This window comes from Dermochelys coriacea, chromosome 1, assembly GCF_009764565.3.
Source record: "Dermochelys coriacea isolate rDerCor1 chromosome 1, rDerCor1.pri.v4, whole genome shotgun sequence".
Lineage (NCBI taxonomy): Eukaryota > Metazoa > Chordata > Testudines > Dermochelyidae > Dermochelys > Dermochelys coriacea.
Genome location: NC_050068.2, coordinates 286,817,770 through 286,838,834, shown reverse-complemented (window position 1 = coordinate 286,838,834; position 21,065 = coordinate 286,817,770). Strand labels below are relative to the sequence as shown.

At 42.6% G+C, this 21,065-nt stretch overlaps 1 protein-coding gene across 2 annotated transcripts in view; it reads right to left on the bottom strand.

Annotated features, from left to right (window-relative positions):
- PTPRR (protein tyrosine phosphatase receptor type R) overlaps positions 1–21,065 on the bottom strand; it is a 191,988-nt gene that overhangs the window by 157,458 nt on the left and 13,465 nt on the right. The window contains exons 1-2 of one of the 2 annotated variants that reach the window (XM_043493408.1): positions 19,624–19,747; positions 17,397–17,701 (exon numbers count right to left, since the gene is read on the bottom strand). In XM_043493408.1, the coding sequence (XP_043349343.1) occupies positions 17,397–17,459 (63 nt within the window). In that variant the 5' untranslated portion in view covers positions 17,460–17,701; positions 19,624–19,747. Of the gene's footprint in view, positions 1–17,396; positions 17,702–19,623; positions 19,748–21,065 lie in introns of those variants that run through there. The other variant, XM_038411493.2, reaches the window with a different exon arrangement.

Genomic DNA, 21,065 nt, shown 5'->3' with positions numbered 1-21,065 from the left:
TGTTTTTTCCACCAAATGCATCCGATGAAGTGAGCTGTAGCTCACGAAAGCTTATGCTCTAATAAATTTGTTAGTCTCTAAGGTGCCACAAGTACTCCTTTTCTTTTATTTGAAAGCTAAACATTCAATGACTCTTAAAATTTAGCATATGGATTTCTAATATATCATGTATTGTAATACTACAAGTCTGTGCTTTCTAGTAAGATAAATCTAGAAAAAAACAAACAAAAACAAGATAAGCAAACTTATTTCTTTCTATTTCTGAATATGAAGGTGTATTGTATTTTCAAGTGAATGTTCCCTTGTCCTAAACAGGGGTAGGGATAGTAGGTGCAAGAGGTGTTCCTAATGCTGCTCATCCATTTGCTAACTATTTATATTACAGCAATTGCTAGCTATCCAACAAAAATCGCAGCCCTATTGCAATAGGTACTGTGCAAAGATATAGTAAAAGATAGCTCTTGGCCAAAGAGCTTACAACCTAAATAGACAAGATAAACGTAGGGAAGGTGGGGGGAAAAAAAGAAAAAGAAAAAATGTTAAATAAATTATTAATTTGCCATTGAATTTGATTGCTTCTCTTTCCCACACCTGTACTGACCATCACTGAGGCTAAGTAGGTAGATTCACATATACCTGCAGCACCATTCCCGAGTCAGCCTGTCAGAGGGTACCAGAGAACATTGTATGCTTTGTGTTCTGGCTGCACATCACCTTCACCTTGAGACAAAGACTTTCTGTTCTATACTGTTTCCAGGTTTAGTTTTCTAAATGAATGAAAGGTCCCTAAAAAATGAGGCAGTAGTTTAGGTCATTCTGCTGCTGGCCCTAAATACCCATATTTTTCATGGCCTGTCAACTAAGAGCATCAGATAAACATAAATTGTGTAATACCTAAATTTGAAGCATCATTAACATCTGTGTATAGGTAGTTATTAGCATCCAGAACTGTGTTCTCATTTAGTCACTATGTTAGATACAGCATAAAGTAAGGCCCATTATTAGCAAATTGGCCAAACAATGCATAACTGTATGAACACCACAGCACTACCAACCATAATAAAAATGTTCATTTTTTCTGTGAAAGCAAGTTTTAAAATGAAGAACATTATTAATGTAATTAGCCCCAACAAAGGGATAACCCCTTATTTTCAGCCACCAACACATGCTAATAGAAACAGGATAATGGGCAATCAGTGAAAAGAACTCCAGTAAATGACAACGTGTAAATCAAACAAAAGAGTTTAGCACATCATAAATGTAAAAATCTTTGTATTGCCTGTGATTAGTCCTACAGTGATGTACACGACCATTAGTAAAGAAAATGCACATGTGCAGCTAAAGCTGCATGAAGTAGGTATTCCAATTGCCTTCTGAAGCAGCGGATAAAGGCTGAAAATGTAAAGTCTGTTTCTATTTGTATTTAAATAAACACAGCTACAATACAACAGCCAGCCCCTACACTTTCTATGCTTTTATATTATTATAAATGCTTCATGTGTAGCCGCAATATTTTCATGATGCTTTTACCACATACAGGACTAGAAGAATTTTATCAAATTGGTCCCAGACTCCCAAAGTATTTTCTGCCAGCTTATTATGGAGCAGAGCCAAATGAGAATTAGCTCCATTACAGACTGTCAGTCATGAATGACCTTCAAAGGAAGGGCAGCAGAAGGGTAAAACAACATTGCTTAAGCACTTATAGGAACAAAATAAAGACAAAGGGTCAGTACCTCTATGCATACCTCCCCTGGGAGCTCACCATTCCTATAACCATTACACTCCTGCAAGGCTTTCAAAAAAGGTTTCAATGTGATAGCTTTTAAACGCATTCAAGCTGTCCCTCTCAGCTGTGCTCAGTTCCAGAATCCGGTATTGTTCATTTAAACACACTTTGGCCACATACAGTTTGGTCGCTCTCCATTATGCCAAAGTGCACAAATATTTGATCTTTAAGGAGCCAAAGGTTCATCCTCAAGATCCTCTTCTACCTCCTAATCTTTGGCTTCTACAACTCAAAATAGCATCATATTTTAAAATAAAATATTGTAGGTTGACAGCTTCATAATAAAGTGACATGAGATATTTTTTTTAAAAAGCCAGGCTAAAATTGTTACATTATTAACCTTTAAAAGATGACTAATTTGTCTGTGTGTGTATATATATCAATCATACAGCTATCTAAAATGAAGAAACCAAGGGAATAGTGCAAGAGCTCTACTGCCAGATCCAAGAAAATGTTTACTAATAAGAAAACATGTGTTGTCTCATCATCTGAATGCCCTTTCTCTGCCTTTCAGTAGTAGCGTAAGGGAATTTGGGTTTTCACAAAGACAATTCTCTAAGGGCTCTAACAGAGATGAATAAAAAGCTCTATCTGTGCTTCCTCACTGTTCATTCCTCAAGTAGACCAGTGTGCCGTATATTTTTATTTGAGACAGATGGTAACTTTTTTTTGGGGGGGGGGGGGGGGGGGGAGAAGGAGGAGGGGCTCATTATACTGAGTGCCTTTGGGGACCTCATTCATTGGTGAGTTAGGATTGTTGGGCATCTGTAGTGGTGGATATAGCAATTTGGAACCTGATACAACAGAATGCTGCCTCCCTTACTCTGTTTTAGTGGGTAGTGGGGTCATCAGCTTTTATAGGAGAAACACTGATCAGATCGTGGCAGATATAAGACCATTTGGAATATGCACTTGATTTATTCACCAAGGGCAAAAATCTGCCGCTACTGCCAGGCAAGGTCCCCTTTTACAGGGAAGCAGTGTGGTTTCAATCCAGAAGGGATCTGGGGTCCAGAAGCGTGGACCACACTAGACTCAGGCTCCTTAGGTAAAGGAGCAGGCAAGGCCAAGGGAGGGAACAAGACGACCTACCTCTTGTATTTACTCTTACAGCCAAATCTTCATCCTCAACCCAAATAGCTAGCATAGGCACTAGCTAGATGCACAGATGCAGGAGGAAAGGCAATCTATTTCCCTCTACCTTCCGAAAGACTACTGAAGCCCAATGGCTAAAATAGCTCTCTATAACCACTTATATGCCCTGGCCGTGAGTGCTAAGGAAGAAGGCCCTGAAGTGCTAAACAGCAGATCCTCTGTCCCCTTCCTTGGCCTTGACTGGCCCCTACCAAGCTGCACACGGGGAGCCCCAGTGCAGTGTGGGTCCATGATGCCCACCCCCCTTTATGGACTGAGACCACTCTGCCCCCACTATATATGCACATATAGCTAGTAATTACAATCTAAACATCTATTTGTTGTTTTTTTTCAGTTCACCTTCAAGAAAAAATTAAAAGGCAGAATTCAAAAGACAACCAGGGGCCCAATCTTGAAGTCCTTACTCAGTTTCCATTTAATTCATATTCATGAAAATCTCCAAGTAAACTTCACTGGGAGTTTCCCTTAGTAAGAAATGAAGGAAAAGTGAGGAAGAACTTGGCAATTTCACACAAGATGATGAGCTGGGTATTTAGAAAGAAAGATTACCGCTTTGTTCTGTGCAAAACTCAATTTGAAACAAAAAACAGAAAATTTACTCTGGATTATTATGAGTGACCCTTTTCAGACTCCCAACACTCAGCTAATCAGTTAAAGAATTTTGTGTTCTGGACTATCCCACCACTAGCCTTCTATTAACATTTTCCAAGGAAGATGACAAAAGAAAAATAAATGTGCCCTGTGAAGGTTTTAGTGCACATTACTGCCTCAGAATCTTTCACACACCACACAACAGAAGCACTAACCCAGGAATCTATCCTTGCAACAAAGCCCGTTGCCAACTCTGTCCACATATCTATTCAGGGGATACCATCATAGGGCCTAATCACATCAGCCACACTATCAGAGGCTCATTCACCTGCGCATCTACCAATGTGATATATGCCATCATGTGCCAGCAATGCCCCTCTGCCATGTACATTGGCCAAACTGGACAGTCTCTACGTAAAAGAATGAATGGACACAAATCAGACGTCAAGAATTATAACATTCAAAAACCAGTTGGAGAACACTTCAATCTCTCTGGTCACTCGATCACAGACCTAAGAGTGGCTATCCTTCAACAAAAAAGCTTCAAAAACAGACTCCAACGAGAGACTGCTGAATTGGAATTAATTTGCAAACTGGATACAATTAACTTAGGCTTGAATAGAGACTGGGAATGGATGAGTCATTACACAAAGTAAAACTATTTCCCCATGGTATTTCTCCCTCCCACCCCACGCCCCACTGTTCCTCTGATATTCTTGTTAACTGCTGGAATTAGCCTACCTTGCTTGTCACCATGAAAGGTTTTCCTCCTTTCCCCCCCCTGCTGCTGGTGATGACTTATCTTAAGTGATCACTCTCCTTACAGTGTGTATGATACACAGAGAGAACATGAAACAATGGGTTTGTGTATGTATTATATATATAAAAATCTCTCCTCTGTTTTTTCCACCAAATGCATCCGATGAAGTGAGCTGTAGCTCACGAAAGCTTATGCTCTAATAAATTTGTTAGTCTCTAAGGTGCCACAAGTAATCCCTTTCTTTTTAATGAAGGAACCACACTGAAACTTTGGTTCCTTAGCACCCTGCTGCTTGTCTGTGAAAGTCTTGTACTTTGCTTGGTTCTGTTCAACTGTTTTTCTCACATCATCCTCAGCTGGGGCCTCAGGTCATGCCTTTAACAATCCAGCAATGTTCCATTTAGCATTCATCTGTTTCCCATGCAGTAACTCTGCGGGTGATCTTTGCTTTGTGGCATGTCGTGTAGCCCGGTATGCTTGCAAGAAATCAGTAGTGAAGGTTATCCACAATCACCCTTCCAGTTTAGCCATTTGTAAACTCTCTGTTAAACCATTCGATTTCCCCATTGGCTTGAGGGTAGTATAGGGACGACCTTCTATGTAAAATGTTCCTCTATGCTAGAAAAGTTTCAAACTCCAGGGAAGTAAATTGACTACCATTATCTGAAACCAGTTCTTTGGGGTTACCTTCCCCGCTAAAAACTGAAGAGAGGAACTTAATTACTGTAGTTGAAGAGATTTGTGATGTAAATGCTATCTCAGGCCATTTACTGAAATAGTCTATTAAGGTGATGGCATAACAGTAATGGAACAGTATCAAAGGGTTCTACAAGGTCAAATCGCCACTTTTTCCCATGCAGATTCAGGAAGAGGAACAGGCTGTAATGGAGGGGTACATGTAACTGCTGTCTTATCATGCATTTGGCAAGTGACACAGGATTTTATGAGTGCTTCAGTTTGAGAGTACATCCCTGGCCACCAATACAGACCCCATAGTCATTTGGTTCGGACAATTCCTTGACGAGTATCATCTGCCAGGTGTATGAGTTCTTCTGGCACAAGTAGCCGGTGTGTACTTCATAGCACACAGCCATCAAGCAAAGAAAGTTCATCCCGAACTCTAAAATAAGGCAGCAAAACTGGGTCAAGGTTTTTAGGGTTACTGGGCTCTTTGCCAGAAATTCCCGTAGTTTTTGGTGAATTGGACACGCTGAACAAGCAGCTTGAAATTGTTCTCTTGTAACTGCTGTAAGAGTGCTGTAATAAGCGCAACTACTACATCCTATCCTCTGGTGGACCATCTGGTGAAGGCAAAGGCAGGCGAGAAAGGCAATCAGCTACCATATTTTGGTTTCCAGGATTATATTCCAGTTCATAATTGAAAGAGAGTAGTCTTGCAGACCAGACCATCGAGCAATATGGTATATCCTGCTCTTCCCAGTCCTTTCGTGGTGAGCAACATGGTCAAAGGGCTGTGGTCTGTGTGTAATTTGAACGTGCAGCCCCACAGGTAGAGCTCTCCATTTTTCAGTAGCCCAGTCACAAGCAAGTGCTTCTTTTTCGACTATAGAATATTTTCTCTCAGCATTACTTAGTGTCCTTGAAGCAAATGCAACAGTCCTTTCTGTGTTGGGGCTGTCCTCACACAACTTCATGAGGACAGCCCCAAGTCCATAATCAGAAGCATCAATAGTTACAATTGTGGGCAATGCAGGACTGAATAGTGCAAGTACTGGACTATGTACAATCAAGTCTTTCACTGTTTCAAAACTAGCTTGTGCATCCATTGTCCACACTAAGGTTGAACTTCCCCATTGTAATTCTCGTAACGGTTCAATGACAGAAGCATAATTGGGAATGAATTTTGCGTACCAGGAGGTAAGACCCAAGAAGGAATGTAAGGTTTGCAAATCTGTTGGAGGAGAAGGAGGATTTGAAATTACCAGGATATGAGCTGGATCAGGTTTTAGTCCAGCCTGTGAAATTGTATGCCCAAGAAAGGAGAGTTCAGTTTGTCTAAATTTGCATTTGGACCTATTGAGCTTGAGGCCTGCTTTGCTGATGCAGTTTAGTACAGACTGAAGGTTATTGTCATGCTCCTCTGAAGTATGTCCAAACACGATAATATCATCCAAACACTGAACTCCATGTTGATTCTTCAAAATCAATGACATTTTTGGAAGGCACTTGGGGCTGATGCGAGACCATATGGAACATGTTTAAAACGAAATAGTCCCTCATGTGTAATAAATGCTGTGAGGTCTCTGCTATCTTCATGCAACATAACCTAGTGACATGCGCTCTGAAAATCAAGAGTAGAAAACACCTTTGCTCCATGGAGTTCTGCAAATACTTCTTCTATGTGAGGAAGAGGATGGCTGTCAATCACAATAGCTTTTGGCTCCCTTAAGTCCACACAAAGGCGAATGCCTCAACCCTTCTTCTGCATCACTACTATAGGTGAAACCCATTCCAAGGAGTTACTCTTCAATAACGTCCTTTTGAACAAGTTTTCTAAGTTCCTCTGAAACAGCTTCCCTGTCTGAAAATGGTAAGCGTCATAATTTCTGTCGTACAGGCATCACATTATTCCTCATTTTAACTTTATGCGAAAACCCATAAGCAGAGAAGGGTTTCTCCTCAACCTGGTGTTGGTTCCCAGCTGAAACTGGTGTGTGTACCACAAGAGTGCTTTGCTGAGGAAGATCAATTCGTCCATTAACTACCCTGAGATTTAAAGCAGCCAATAAATCTCTGCCAAGCATAGGCGTGCCTTTGTGGACAATGTAGAACTTTGCAGTAACACAGCAATCACCAAAAGTAACTATTGCTGGCAGGCAGCCACGTACTGGAATATGGTTTTTCAAATAGCACACCAAGTGAAGCTTGAGTTCAGTAAGAGGCACATCTTTAAAGTAATGCAAATAGATGGGATCAGGTAGTATAGATACTGCTGAGCCAGTTTCCAACATTAGCTGAATGGTGGAAACATTTACCATGCACTTTATTTGTTCTGGAATATGTGCAGTAGTCATTTTGTCCACGCTCAGCACAGTAACATCTGGTATTGTAACTGCATGCACCTGTTGATTGAACTGGCTGTTGCGACATACTTTAGCAAAATGCCCAATCTTTTCTCAATGATTGCACTGAGCTACTTTTGCCGGACATCCTGTGTAGCTTGCAAGATGTTGTGGGGATCCACAGCAAAAGCATGCTTTTACTGTATTTTGAATTTGCTGATTTTTCATTAGTTTTCCTCTTGTAATTGTTTATCTGCAGCAATAGTGAACTTTTCTGCAAAGCAGTCACAGCCTGGACTGTGCCTCCTGTATCCATGCTCATTATTTTGGCTTCAGCTGTAGCTGACTCAATCTGCGGAGCAATGGTTATTGCTTTTTCTAGTGTAAGTTGTGGTTCTAGAAGTAAACGTTCTCTTACACGAAGCATGGTTGGTTTTTTTTTTTTCCCAAAGAGCTGGTCTCTAATCATCTCTTCTGCCATATTCTCAAAGTCACAAGTTACAATCAGACTCCACAGGGAAGCAATATACTGCATTATAGGCTCCCCTAGTTTCTGGTCACGCTGGCAAAATCTGTAGCGATTAGCTACTACATTCACTCTTGGTACAAAAAAATTTAATGCAGTGAGTGCACTCTCATATTTATCATCTGCAAGGGGAAAAAAGTGTAAAATGTACGCTGCCCTTCTGCTCCAAGGCAGTGGATTAGCAGAGCATGCTTTCTTATTTCAGAAATCTCTGTAGCACTGATTGCAAGCAGATAAGTCTCAAACATATGGATCCAGACAGTAAAAGCAATTGGAGGCTCACCTGGGCTTTGTAAAAAGGGTGCAGGTGGGTTCAGAGGCAAAAGAGCCATCCTCATCGCCAAAATGTTGTAGTAGCCAGGCAAGGTATTAAACTTCAACAGGACTTTATTTTTTAAAGTGAAAACCTCTTTTCCAAGCTGTTGCTGCACCCTCTGTAGCTCTCCTTCAGCCTCTTCAATTCCTCCCCCCTCCTTCGTGTTTCCTGTCCTTTCAGAGTCCCAACAGCCAGTGCTCCCAATTCTAATAATTACAAGCAACATCTAAACACCACAAGGAGCAGAGCTGTAAAGGGCCTTGAAGGTGAGGGCAAGATCATAGAATCATAGAATCATAGAATATCAGGGTTGGAAGGGACCCCAGAAGGTCATCTAGTCCAACCCCCTGCTCAAAGCAGGACCAAGTCCCAGTTAAATCATCCCAGCCAGGGCTTTGTCAAGCCTGACCTTAAAAACCTCTAAGGAAGGAGATTCTACCACCTCCCTAGGTAACGCATTCCAGTGTTTCACCACCCTCTTAGTGAAAAAGTTTTTCCTAATATCCAATCTAAACCTCCCCCATTGCAACTTGAGACCATTACTCCTCGTTCTGTCATCTGCTACCATTGAGAACAGTCTAGAGCCATCCTCTTTGAAACCCCCTTTCAGGTAGTTGAAAGCAGCTATCAAATCCCCCCTCATTCTTCTCTTCTGCAGACTAAACAATCCCAGCTCCCTCAGCCTCTCCTCATAAGTCATGTGCTCTAGACCCCTAATCATTTTTGTTGCCCTTCGTTGTACTCTTTCCAATTTATCCACATCCTTCCTGTAGTGTGGGGCCCAAAACTGGACACAGTACTCCAGATGAGGCCTCACCAGTGTCGAATAGAGGGGAACGATCACGTCCCTCGATCTGCTCGCTATGCCCCTACTTATACAACCCAAAATGCCATTGGCCTTCTTGGCAACAAGGGCACACTGCTGACTCATATCCAGCTTCTCGTCCACTGTCACCCCTAGGTCCTTTTCCGCAGAACTGCTGCCGAGCCATTCGGTCCCTAGTCTGTAGCGGTGCATTGGATTCTTCCATCCTAAGTGCAGGACCCTGCATTTATCCTTATTGAACCTCATTAGATTTCTTTTGGCCCAATCCTCCAATTTGTCTAGGTCCTTCTGTATCCTATCCCTCCCCTCCAGCGTATCTACCACTCCTCCCAGTTTAGTATCATCCGCAAATTTGCTGAGAGTGCAATCCACACCATCCTCCAGATCATTTATGAAGATATTGAACAAAAAAGATGCTTGAGCTTGATGCAGTGGGAAATGGGGAACCAATAGAAACATTCAGAGGGTGCATGTGCTTATGAGGTATGGGCAGATCAACAAGCAAAGAAAGACGATTTCAACAACTGAATTTTGTATGCATTGACATGGGGGCAACATGGGTATTGCGGTAACCAGAAGGGAGGCGGTGACAGTAATTGTGAGAGGAGGCTGGAGTACTGATGACAGCGCAGCTCCACTATGGCTCCACAGCTTCACGGAAGGATTCCATCTCCAACCTTCCACCTACGGGAGCTGTGCACTCTGGAGAGGATATCCAGATTTCCACACCCACCTCAAAAGTTTGGCCAGACCACAGCTCGTCCTGGTTCTCAGATGCCCTATGAGATCGGGGACTCAACTGCTGATGAAAAAACACATTTGATGGCATGGAAGAGCTACAGCACAAGGGGTTTAATTCTTTCAGCCCAGCACCAAAAACTATGGCTTGAGGCAGAGATCCTCTCTCACCAGTCATAGGGATTGCCATGTTGCTGTAGAACTATTTCAGACTATAAGCAGCTGGCAAACCCAAACGGCCTTCAATTTATTCCAGTATCCAGCACACTCCACAGAGAGTTAGCAGCCTTTTTCCTTAGTGAGGATTATGCATACCTGAAATGGAATTCAGAGCCAGAGAGATGAGGACAAAGCGAACAGTGTTCCACGCTCCTGTACTGACTTGAGTCCAGTCACACAAAAGGAATTCTTGGACACATAATTGGAACTTTGAGCCACTGCCTGTGAGTCTACAAAATGCAAGTGACACATACACAAACACACTGGTCTTGCCTTTTTCTTGCAAGTGGAATGAGAACAGGAGATGAGGAAATTCCCACCAATCTTACCTGTGCCTGTGTAACCCACACACCTTCTGGGTGGTGTTGTGTCCCAGCTAAGTGGCACCAAGACCACTTAGAGAGAGAATTAAATGAGTCTGCTCTACAGCCTTAGCTAACAGGCAGTTGGCTTTTATAGATTCATAGATACTAAGGTCAGAAGGGACCATTCTGATCATCTGGTCCGACCTCCTGCACAGCACAGGCCACAGAATCTTACCCACCCACTCCTACAAAAAAACCTCACCTATGTCTGAGCTATTGAAGTCCTTAAATCATGGTTCAAAGACTTCAAGGAGCAGAGAAGCCTCCCTCAAGTCAACCATGCCCCATGCTACAGAGAAAGGCGAAAAACCTCCAGGGCCTCTCCAATCTGCCCTGGAGGAAAATTCCTTCCCAACCCCAAATATGGCAATCAGCTAAACCCTGAGCATATGGGCAAGATTCACCAGCCAGATACTACAGAAAATTCTTTCCTGGGTAACTCAGATCCCATCCATCTAATATCCCATCTCAGGGGATTTGGCCTATTTACCCTGAATATTTAAAGATCAATTACTTACCAAAATCCCATTATCCCATCATACCATCTCCTCCATAAACTTATCAAGTAGAATCTTAAAACCAGATAGATCTTTTGCCCCCACTGCTTCCCTTGGAAGGCTATTCCAAAACTTCACTCCTTTGATGGTTAGAAACCTTAGTCTGATTTCAAGTCTAAACTTCCTGGTGGCCAGTTTAAACCTATTTGTTCTTGTGTCCACATTGGTGCTGAGCTGAAATAATTCCTCTCCCTCTCCTGTATTTATCCCTCTGATATATTTATAGAGAGCAATCATATCTCCCCACAACCTTCTTTTAGTTAGGCTAAACAAGCCAAGCTCCTTAAGTCTCCTTTCATAAGACAAGTTTTCCATTTCTCGGATCATCTTAGTAGCCCTTCTCTGTACCTGCTCCAGTTTGAATTTATGTGGTAGAGGCTACTAAGCTCCAGAGATCCTTGGTTCGATCCTGCCTGCCGACGACCAGCGTCTGTCGGTATTACCAGTGGCGGCTCATCCCGGATTTCAACTGCGAAGTGTCTGAAGCTCGGGACTTGCTTCCTCAGCTAGGGGAAGTAGGTAACCCACACACCTTCTGGGTGTGGTGTTCTGTCCCATCTAGTGGCACTGACACCACTTAGAGAGACTTGAAGGAGTCTGCTCTACAGCCTTAGCTAACAGCCAGTTGGCTTTTAGCTTGTGCACTAAGTTCCAGGTTTGATTCCATCCGCTGACGACCGAGGTCTGTCAGCGTTACACCTGCAAAGACAAAAAGAAAGGGAAACTAAAGTCTACGGATAAGTCACTGATATGAAGGCTGATTTTTATCTAACACTGGTGTTAATTGGGAATAAGTCCAATCAAGTCAGTGGAGGTGAGTTACACTGATGTAAAACGAATGCAATTAAGAGAAGATTCATGCTTATTGAAACTATTATTTTGTAAGGTACAGGACTTTACAGTGACGAGCATGGTACAAATTAAGGGTCAGACAGATTTTCGCATTTGTGAATACGGTGTGCAAGAGATGAAGGAGGAAAGGAAAGAGTGAATGCAATGACCAAATGCATTAGCTTTCCATGTCCTGAAACCTGAAGGCAAAACACTTTGTAGGAAACAAATGAAAATGCATCTGATAGTCTCAGCTCAATCTCTAATGGACATTTATCGGCATCACAAAACCAATCAAACACCACAATGCATTTGTTAGTCAGTCTGGGAGAGACTCAGGACTGAATAAGCAATTGCCCTTTCAACTTGAGGAACCAACAACATAGCTAAAGGCTAGAACAAAAAGGGTCAGCAAGTACAATACAGCAAATGTTTCTGTTTGCCCTAAATGATCAAAACCCAAAAAAGACACAACAAGCAGCAAATGCTGGTTATAGACAGAAAGGGAATGTTAGAGTTAACAAGCTTTGGGACAGCTCTGAGAAGACACCTGTAGGCCCCCGGCTAACCTGACTAATCAATGCTATTAGTCCTTCACTTTTTCTTCCAAGTTCCCCCCAAACAGGGTTTAAATTACTCAAAAGTGTGCCAGACAGCTGCATCTTTAATTATAAATAAGTAAGTGTTTATCCATGTACTATTTCTGCCTTCTGTGTACTGCATTGACCCTGGTGGCACTCACCTTGAGTATATACCAGTAGTTCTCAAACTTTTGCATTGGTTATCCTTTCACACAGCGAACCTGAGTGAGACCCGCCCTTAAACATAAAAATTGTGGTTTTAAATTTATAACACTATTATAAATGCCGGAGGCAAAGTGTGGTTTGAGGGTGGAGGCTGACAGCTCGCAACTCCCATATAATAACCTTGCGACCACCCAGTTTGAGAACCCCATGCATATACTTTACACATGCAAAACTCTGAATAATTGCATCTCAGTTTGGAGAATCAAGAGTGAAATGAACAAACTCTCACACAAACCCTGAAAATATGCATTTTTTTGATAAATAAATAGCTTTTCCAGTTACAAAATAAACCCTGGTGAATAGGGCACTTAAAATACAGTCCTGTGAGAAACAAGTAATCCCTTACATAAAACCATCAATTGGCTGTTCTCATGTGTTTTCTGGTATTGCTTAAAGGAGCATATGGCCTAATAGTCAGACTGGGTCTGTGAGGCATAGTTATACAACAACCAAAGCGCCTGTAAAAGCTCTTGTTTTGCCCCTATTGTTCCTTAAAAAACAAGCAAACACACTAGAAGCATAAGATAAGGCAAGCATTTTCCTGTGATAGAAAGCCTCAAGTTATATAACATTTACCCCAGGAAAAGAGATGCCTCCTCTTCCTTCCCCAGATAAACATGCACAGCAATTTCCCCAGGTTCACTGGAAAGATAACTCATGAATGCAACTCTTATTGAAGGAGTCCCAAAACAACTCTTTTGCACACAGAATTCTTGGCTTCACAACATGCTTCAAGGAATCAGCTGTATGTGGGTGAAACTTTGTTTGTTAGATGGTCTTTTTCTAACAGAATTTCACCTTCTAATAATTCTACATTCCTGGTACAGTCAGTCACTCTTCTTTGCCCTTACTATGCAGAAAATTAAATGTAAACTGCTGAAATTTGACTAAATTTTGTTCCTTCTCCTCTGCAATAAACTGACTGTATTGATTTAGTTAAAAATAACCCCCCTTTTCAAGCTTTCCTACTAAATCCCAACATGCATTAGGCAAGTAACTGGATTACAGGAAGCACTGACACTAGCAATTGCCCTTTCAAGTTGAGGAACCAACAACATAGCTAAAGGCTGGAACAAAAAGGTCAGAAAGTGCAATACAGCAAATGTTTGCCCTAAATGATCAAAACCCAAAAGACACAACAACAAGTAGCAAATGTTATAGACAGAGGGAATGCCATAATTGCATTCAAAACAAACCTAATCCTTTTCAAATGTCATTAATGCAGAAATTCATTTAGCATTAAATTCACAGAAGAAAACTCAGATGTGAAAAACCCTGCAAATAGCGGATGTCTGATTGAATTCCAACAGGCATTTTGCAATGGAAGAGCTGCCCGATGGTGGAAGGCATCCTCCAGGAAAATTCTTACAGTACGATTAAGCTCATTTGGATGTTGAGTCTCTCAGCACTTCTACAGAAAGAGATATACTGTTCTGACTACCTCATGCTAAAAGACAACATTAAAATAACAGTTTCAGAGACTCCCACAGAAAGCTTACTGAAAGCTGTCATGGCAAAGGCTGCTCAAATCACACTGTTGTGCCTAGAGCACAAAATGGTTCTCGGTCAGAACAGAAGGTCTCAGAACAGTGGTAAATTCTTCATAGCATAAATGCAGCAGCAAGGATCTGGACTAAGGTCACAATTACATTTAATAGGACAGTTATGCAAGAACTGCCAACTGAAAACCTGAGTTATTCAGGTTTTAAAGTGACTAGGAGGCCATCCATTTGAAAGCATAGGTTCTCTCCGATCATTCATGTGTGGGCTTTCCATCATGATGTGAGATTTGTGCCTCTCCCAGAATTCATACAAGTTCCCTGTAAGGTTCTATCACCTTTTAAGATGAATGATACTATACATACCATGCATCTGGGGCTTAATTTGCTTACACCTGCATGGGCAGCTATATCCATGTGGGGGATTCACCTTCAGAGGATGACAAGCAGTGCTGCCAGGTGTCTGCTGGTTTCGGGTTTGGGAAGGGGAAAGAAGCCTTAATTTGCAGCTAGACTTTATGGGAAACCTGCTGGCTAAGGACACACTGAAACAATGTATTCATCAGCTGGCCTGGCTCCTCCTCCTACCTGACCAGCACCACTCCCTATTGGAACTGCACTAACAGTTGACATTCCTCCAGTGAAGTGGTCAGCCCTTTGAGCTACTCTAGCCCACTTCTATGTGCAAACTGGCATAGCCTCAGGCTGACTCTTGTCAGCTGCATATGTTACATATGCACCAAACTGGAGTTACATAGGATGCAAATCAGCACAGAATCTGGCCCTTAAATGCTAATTTTCTGGAAATATATTAATAGCAATTGATAGTTAGAATAGAAAACTCTTCATAAATCCAAATTAGCCCCTTCTGGTTCTCTTTTTCATCTTCTGTGACTCCAGCAGCTATTTGCATTCCATTTACCTCAATCAAATATGAGCAAATACTTAGTACATTCATCAGCAAAACAACCCAGATGCACCTGGAATTTCTAGCAGGAGTCCAAGAACCAAGACCTAGCCAGGAATCTTCATTTTGAAACATTCTCTGTGCTAAGATGCCAACATACTGTACAACAGGTTGACTTATAAAAATGCTTGTGTTTTTTAATCTAGCATCTTTCATAAAAGTGTACAGTATTGCAAAACAATTTACAGAATTAGTCATATACTGGTTGTTATCATTAGTCATACGGTTATAGCCAAAACTTACTAATGCACAGTAATGACCAGGAGAGCCACTGTGAATTGCTGAATTTTGTAAATTAGAAAAGAGAAAATCTAGTCGCTTCCTCCTTGGTCAGACAGGGGGATCAGTTCTGCAGAAAAGGACCTGGAGGTTACAGTGGACGAGAAGCTGGATACAAGTCAGCACTGTGCCCTTGTTGCCAAGAAGGACAATGGCATATTGGGCTGTATTAGTAGGAGCATTGCCAGCAGATTGAGGGAAGTGATTATTCCCCTCTATTCAGCATTGGTGAGGCCACCCCTGGAGTATTCCATCCAGTTTTGGTCCCCGCATTACAGAAGGGACGTGGACAAATTGGAGAGAGTCCAGTGGAGGGCAACGAAAATTATTAGGGGGCTGGGGCACATGACTTACGAGGTGAGGTTGAGGGAACTGGGGTTATTTAGTCTGCAGAAGAGAAGAGCGAGGGGGGGATTTGATAGCAGTCTTCAATTACTTGAAGGAGGGTACCAAGGAGGATGGAGCTAGGCTGTTCTCAGTGGCAGCAGATGACAGAACAAGAAGCAATGGTCTCAAGTTGCAGTGTGGGAGATCTAGGTTGGATAGTAGGAAACACTATTTCACTAGGAGGGTGGTGAAGCACTGGAATGGGTTACCTAGGGAGGTGGTGGAATCTCCATCCTTCGAGGTTTTTAAGGCCCGGCTTGACAAAGCCTTGGCTGGGATAATTTAGCTGGTGTTGTCCTGCTTTGAGCAGGGGATTGAACTAGATGACCTCCTGAGGTTTCTTCCAACCCTAATCTTCTATAATTCTGTGACCTAGGTCTCATTCGATTCTACAGTACGGGGTGGGGGGTGCAGAACGGTGGTAGCTCCTGCAGAATGTGTGCAGCCCCTGTGTATGCCATGGAGGACAGCTCCACAAAGAGTATTTCCACACCTAAAATGGAGCAGAAGCGGAGGAGTGGGGTGAACTTGGTGGATCGTAACTATATGGCTCCACTGGCTATATGGCAGGGAGCAGCAGCTTAGGTACTATTCCAGCCAGTGACAGTCACTGAGCTGTTTCATTGGCACTTTGCTATCTTCTCCCCAGCCTAGCTCCCATAGAAATCCCCAGCAGATGGCTCGGTAATCCAGAGGAAAAAAGAGCGCTAACTTGCCCCTGAGAAAAGTTTTCCATAGCTCCTATCACCATGCCTGGGGAAGGAGTTTCTTTTTAGCTCACCTAGTAAAGCTGCTGCCTGTCAAGGGTTGCATGCTTGGGTCTCCAGTTAAGCAGTGCATGTTGCTTCATCTACTGGACCGAGGACTACATCAGTTAAATGCTCCGCTCAGGAGTTCCTGACTGCCACATAGGATATACGAGTGTTCTAAAATAGCTGCTTTGCCATAATTATGGAATTCTGCAACACATCATAGAAGTGATGAAAAAGACCTTTTAGATCATCCATCCATCTCCCTGATTATGAAGGATTATTCCCTAAAGTACATTTTTAGTGCTTTTTTCACATTAATTTTAAAAGCCATCCAGCAAATGGGGTTCTACCACTTTGCTTGGCAGTGCAAATTCAAAGAGAGCAGTACAGAGAAAGGTATTCAAGACACCTGAAGCAAAGACAAGTTCCTTAACTACCTAGGGCCAAATTCTGCCTGTCTGGTTATCTGCCTATCACACACATCATGACAGGGCTTACTGAATAGGCGTGTCGTGGGGTGCTCTCTCAGCTACCTGGTATGTTGTGTTGCCTAGCCTGTTTGTATCTCCTCACAGTCATTAACATATCAAGGATATGCTCCTTTCTCCAGGTGTATTTTTTGTTCCTCCACTCTTTTACCCATAGAACATAACACAGACATCTCGAAGTGGGCGCATTCCACACAGCCTCCCTCTTTAACACAGCTCATCTTCCGAGTTCCTCCTAGCTTCCTGTTGTGACTATTTATATCTTCCCAATTACATCATTAGCCCAGTAATTACCACTCTGGTGCTCATAATGCCCCAACACAAAGTGCTTAATTGATGCTGCAGCAAGGTAATTGATGACAATGCTGCTACCACCACTCTGTCACAGGGAGTTTTATTTGAATGAGGAGGACAAAGTGAGGGCTGCAAGTGGCATAGCTCATGAAGTAGAAATATGAACTTTGGATACCTCAGATAAAAATGCCCATGAAGCAATATCAAGACCTAGAGAAAGGTACTTACCACAACAATCACATTGCTTGCTGGAATCGGGAGATTTTCCACTTCTGGCTCTTGACCAGTCATGGCTAATAGATTGAGGGATGGGTCATGAGCAGGTCTAGGGAAAGTTGATTTAACAATGATCGCAGGGTGCAGCTTGCTTATTTTTGCATAGGAAGAGGAATGGAAATTGTGTTTATAAATCTTCTGGCTATTTGTATCCAAACTTTTCTCAACACTTTGGACATGGTGATAAATAAATACGGGTTTCCCACTCTTTCGCTGATGAATTGCCAAGAAGTGATCATTGTCTCCTGAAAAGCACCCTGTTGAAAGAAGAGAGAACATCAGTGACTTAAATGAAAATACAGTCTCATTTGGCCATTCAGATTTTCAGAACCATCTGCTGAACTGAGTTGCATAGATCCTAGGAGGAATTATTTAGGGAATATGGAATGATGCTTTTAAAGTCTGCTGGGCACATTTCAGCAATTGTAGGTGATAAACACTATTGCATTGACATAGATTCCATTCTTGATATGGTGATCATGACAAATTTTCTTTTGCATGCTGGCAAATGGTCATGCTTACATTTTGAAGACTACACAGAGGAAGCAAACACAGGAGTAAATTCTATCTATCTATCTTAAGTACTTATATGACCCCCATTACCACACTATTTGAGCACACTAAAGTCTTTAATTTATTTACTCTCACAAGTCACCAAGGAGGTGGAGAAGTATATTATCCCATTTTCCAGATAAGGATAGCAGAGACTAAGTGATTTGCCCAAGGTCACACAGGAAGTTTGTGGCAGACCAGAGAACTGAACCCTGGTATCCCAAATCCCAAGCTAATGCCTTAACCACTGGATCATCCTTCCTCTGCTGGAAGAAAGTAGGCTGCACAGGTGTAACCACATTACTACACTAGGATGTGTACCTAGTACAATGGAGAACTGATCCCTGATTGGGGCCTCTACACACAAGAAATCATGATGTGTTGTATTTCTATCAGCCTATCTTACTTACATATATAATTCTAATCTCTTCACAATATATTTGTTGTGCCTGCATTGAAGACAAACTCCCACTGTCCCCTCCCCACTTTGAAAATGATCACACAGTTTGTTCCTTGTATGTCACCTATATGTAAAGATAACGCTTTTGTACTTAATCAGAACAGCTCAGTCATCTTGTCTAATGGTAACTTGTTTCTTGTGTGTAATAAACACAGATGCTGGCGGACAATTTAAAAACAACAAACTGGAATTCTCAAAGCAACAAATAACAAAGGTAAGGATATAGAAAAAGAGAGAGATTCTTCAGACCAATGAATGATATATGAAATGTCAAAGCTGGCAGGTCCTTTGTTTGAATCGTGTGAAATCATACCATCACTGTTCTTCCTGCCTGTATCATGTTTGTGAGAAGATGGAGGTCACTAAAGATCCCATGGCACTTTTCTGAAGAGTTAAGATGTCAATTCCAGTGCCCTTCAGAGATTCCAGTTTAGGTAATTACATTCTGTTGACCTAATTTCTTCATGAAATTTCAATGAGCCAGACTGCAAATCAAGAACAGTATCCTATCTGTCGTCTACTGTTACTGCTACCCAAAGACGGGTGAATTTCAATGGTGGGTTAAGCGATTCATGTATATGCAGAATTATTATATGTACTCCAGGGGTATTCTGCACAAAAAATTAAAAATTCAGCACAATATTTTTAAATTCTGCAAATTTTATTTGTCAGAACAGCACTACATAATCACAACAGTTTCAATTATTTTGATAATTTATTTCAAAATACCCATCAGCAAGTATGTCTGTAACAATACAGATATACACAAAAATTCTCTCAGGAGTAGAGAGTTAAAGAAACCTCTATGACAACCCAGTTTCTGTTTCTGTGTCCCCCTCCCCCCGAGAGCCCAGCCAGGGGGCCAGACACTCACACCCCCTCCTCCCCAGTGGCCAGCCACAGCCTCGCTCCCCCCAGAGGCCAGCAGTGGGCCCCCTCCCCTGGTCCAGACACTCACAACGCCTACTCCCCGCAGCCCAGCCACACCCCCACCATCTCAGACACTCACACCCCCTATCCCTACTCTCCAGAGCCCAGCTGCAGGCCCCCCCAACCCAGACACTCACAGACCCTTCCCTCCCAGAGCCCAGGGATCCAGAGGGAGAAACAGCCTGACGTTGGGTCCCAGGCTTGCACGGAGTTCCCTGCCTGCCCCCGCCTCCTTACTTCAGGGTGTGTGGGAAACAGAAGCTGCTGGGAACCATCCAGTTCCCTCCCTATCCTGCTCCTCCTGGCCTTGTCTTCTATTTGTGAGCTGAGCTCTGCGGGGGTCCAGTGGCCCATAGTGGTGGCTAACATCTCTGCAGCTCATTTCTCTGGGGGAAAAAAGGAAATTGCCCAACATTAATTTCTGCAAAATTCTGCACTGTGCAGTGGTGCAGAATTCCCCCAGGAGTATATATGGACTGAAACCAATGGGACATTTTCCTGAATTAGGAATACAGAATTGTAAAGCACTTTGGGATCGTGAGGTACAAAACATGCTACATAAAATGTAAATTATTCTTTTGAGTAGACAAACACAAAAGAAATCATTCCCCAACCCACCACAGAACCTAGCACCTTGAATGCTTGGCTTTCTTCTTGACAGACTGTCATCCAGTAGAGAAGCTGGGATTATATGGTGCAGTAGCCCTTGTTTTTGTGGGCAGATGGATTTGGTGCACAGGAAGAAAAAAAGTCAGATACAGGGTGTACCTTTAAAACAGATGAATGTTGGGTTGTTAAACTTCCAGGAGTCCGATTAAGCTATTTTGGCTTTGATTCTACTGGTGGTACCCAGACTGCTACCCTTACCAGCAAAAAGCCACCCATACCTCCTGTTCAGCCAAGAGAGCTGGTGTAGTCCAGAAAGCATAGGGGCTGGCCAGCAAAATGAGAAAGGCTAAACTTTTCTCACAAGCAAACCGAAAATGTTCAGTTGTGTCGATCAGTCACTGACCTGTGTTGGTGGCATTGGGGAAATACATCACTATGGTATGTGTTCCAGGAGGCAATGCCTCAGCTCTCTGGCACAGAGTCGGTATAGGCCCTCTGATACGCTTGTTAGGAGACTGCAGCATGCACTCTCCTCTGCTGTTCAGTGCAGGGTGCAAGACCATGGCCCTACACCTCACCTCCCCATTTGTAGTGTCTAGCATCCTGGGCACACAAGCAGGGAGCTACACAGATGCGGGGGAGGGAATGGAAATGCCTTACAACTGCCACACCCTTGCACACGGACCAGCCACAATCTGGCTTAATGTAAACAGCATTATTGAGTAAAGACTTACTCCGCATATAAGTTCGCATTCATGGCTTGAAAGGGGCACAGGGAAATCATGCAAGTCAGTTCTGCTGTGTAATTCACATGAAACTTGTGGTTTCCCACCACAACATTGAATTTTCCCCTCTGGTAAATAGAAGGAAAGGTAGGGGAACAGAATTATGTGAAAATGTACAACAGAAAGTTCCTGTCGCCTTTGAATTCTTTTTTAAAAATCCAATTTAAAGAAAGTGATCAAAGTCACTGCCATCTCATGGCTCTTGTGTGTACAAGCTCAGTCTATATCCACAGCATGGGTCTTGAACCCCAGGCCAAAAGGTGGTTAGGATACAGTATGTGAAAA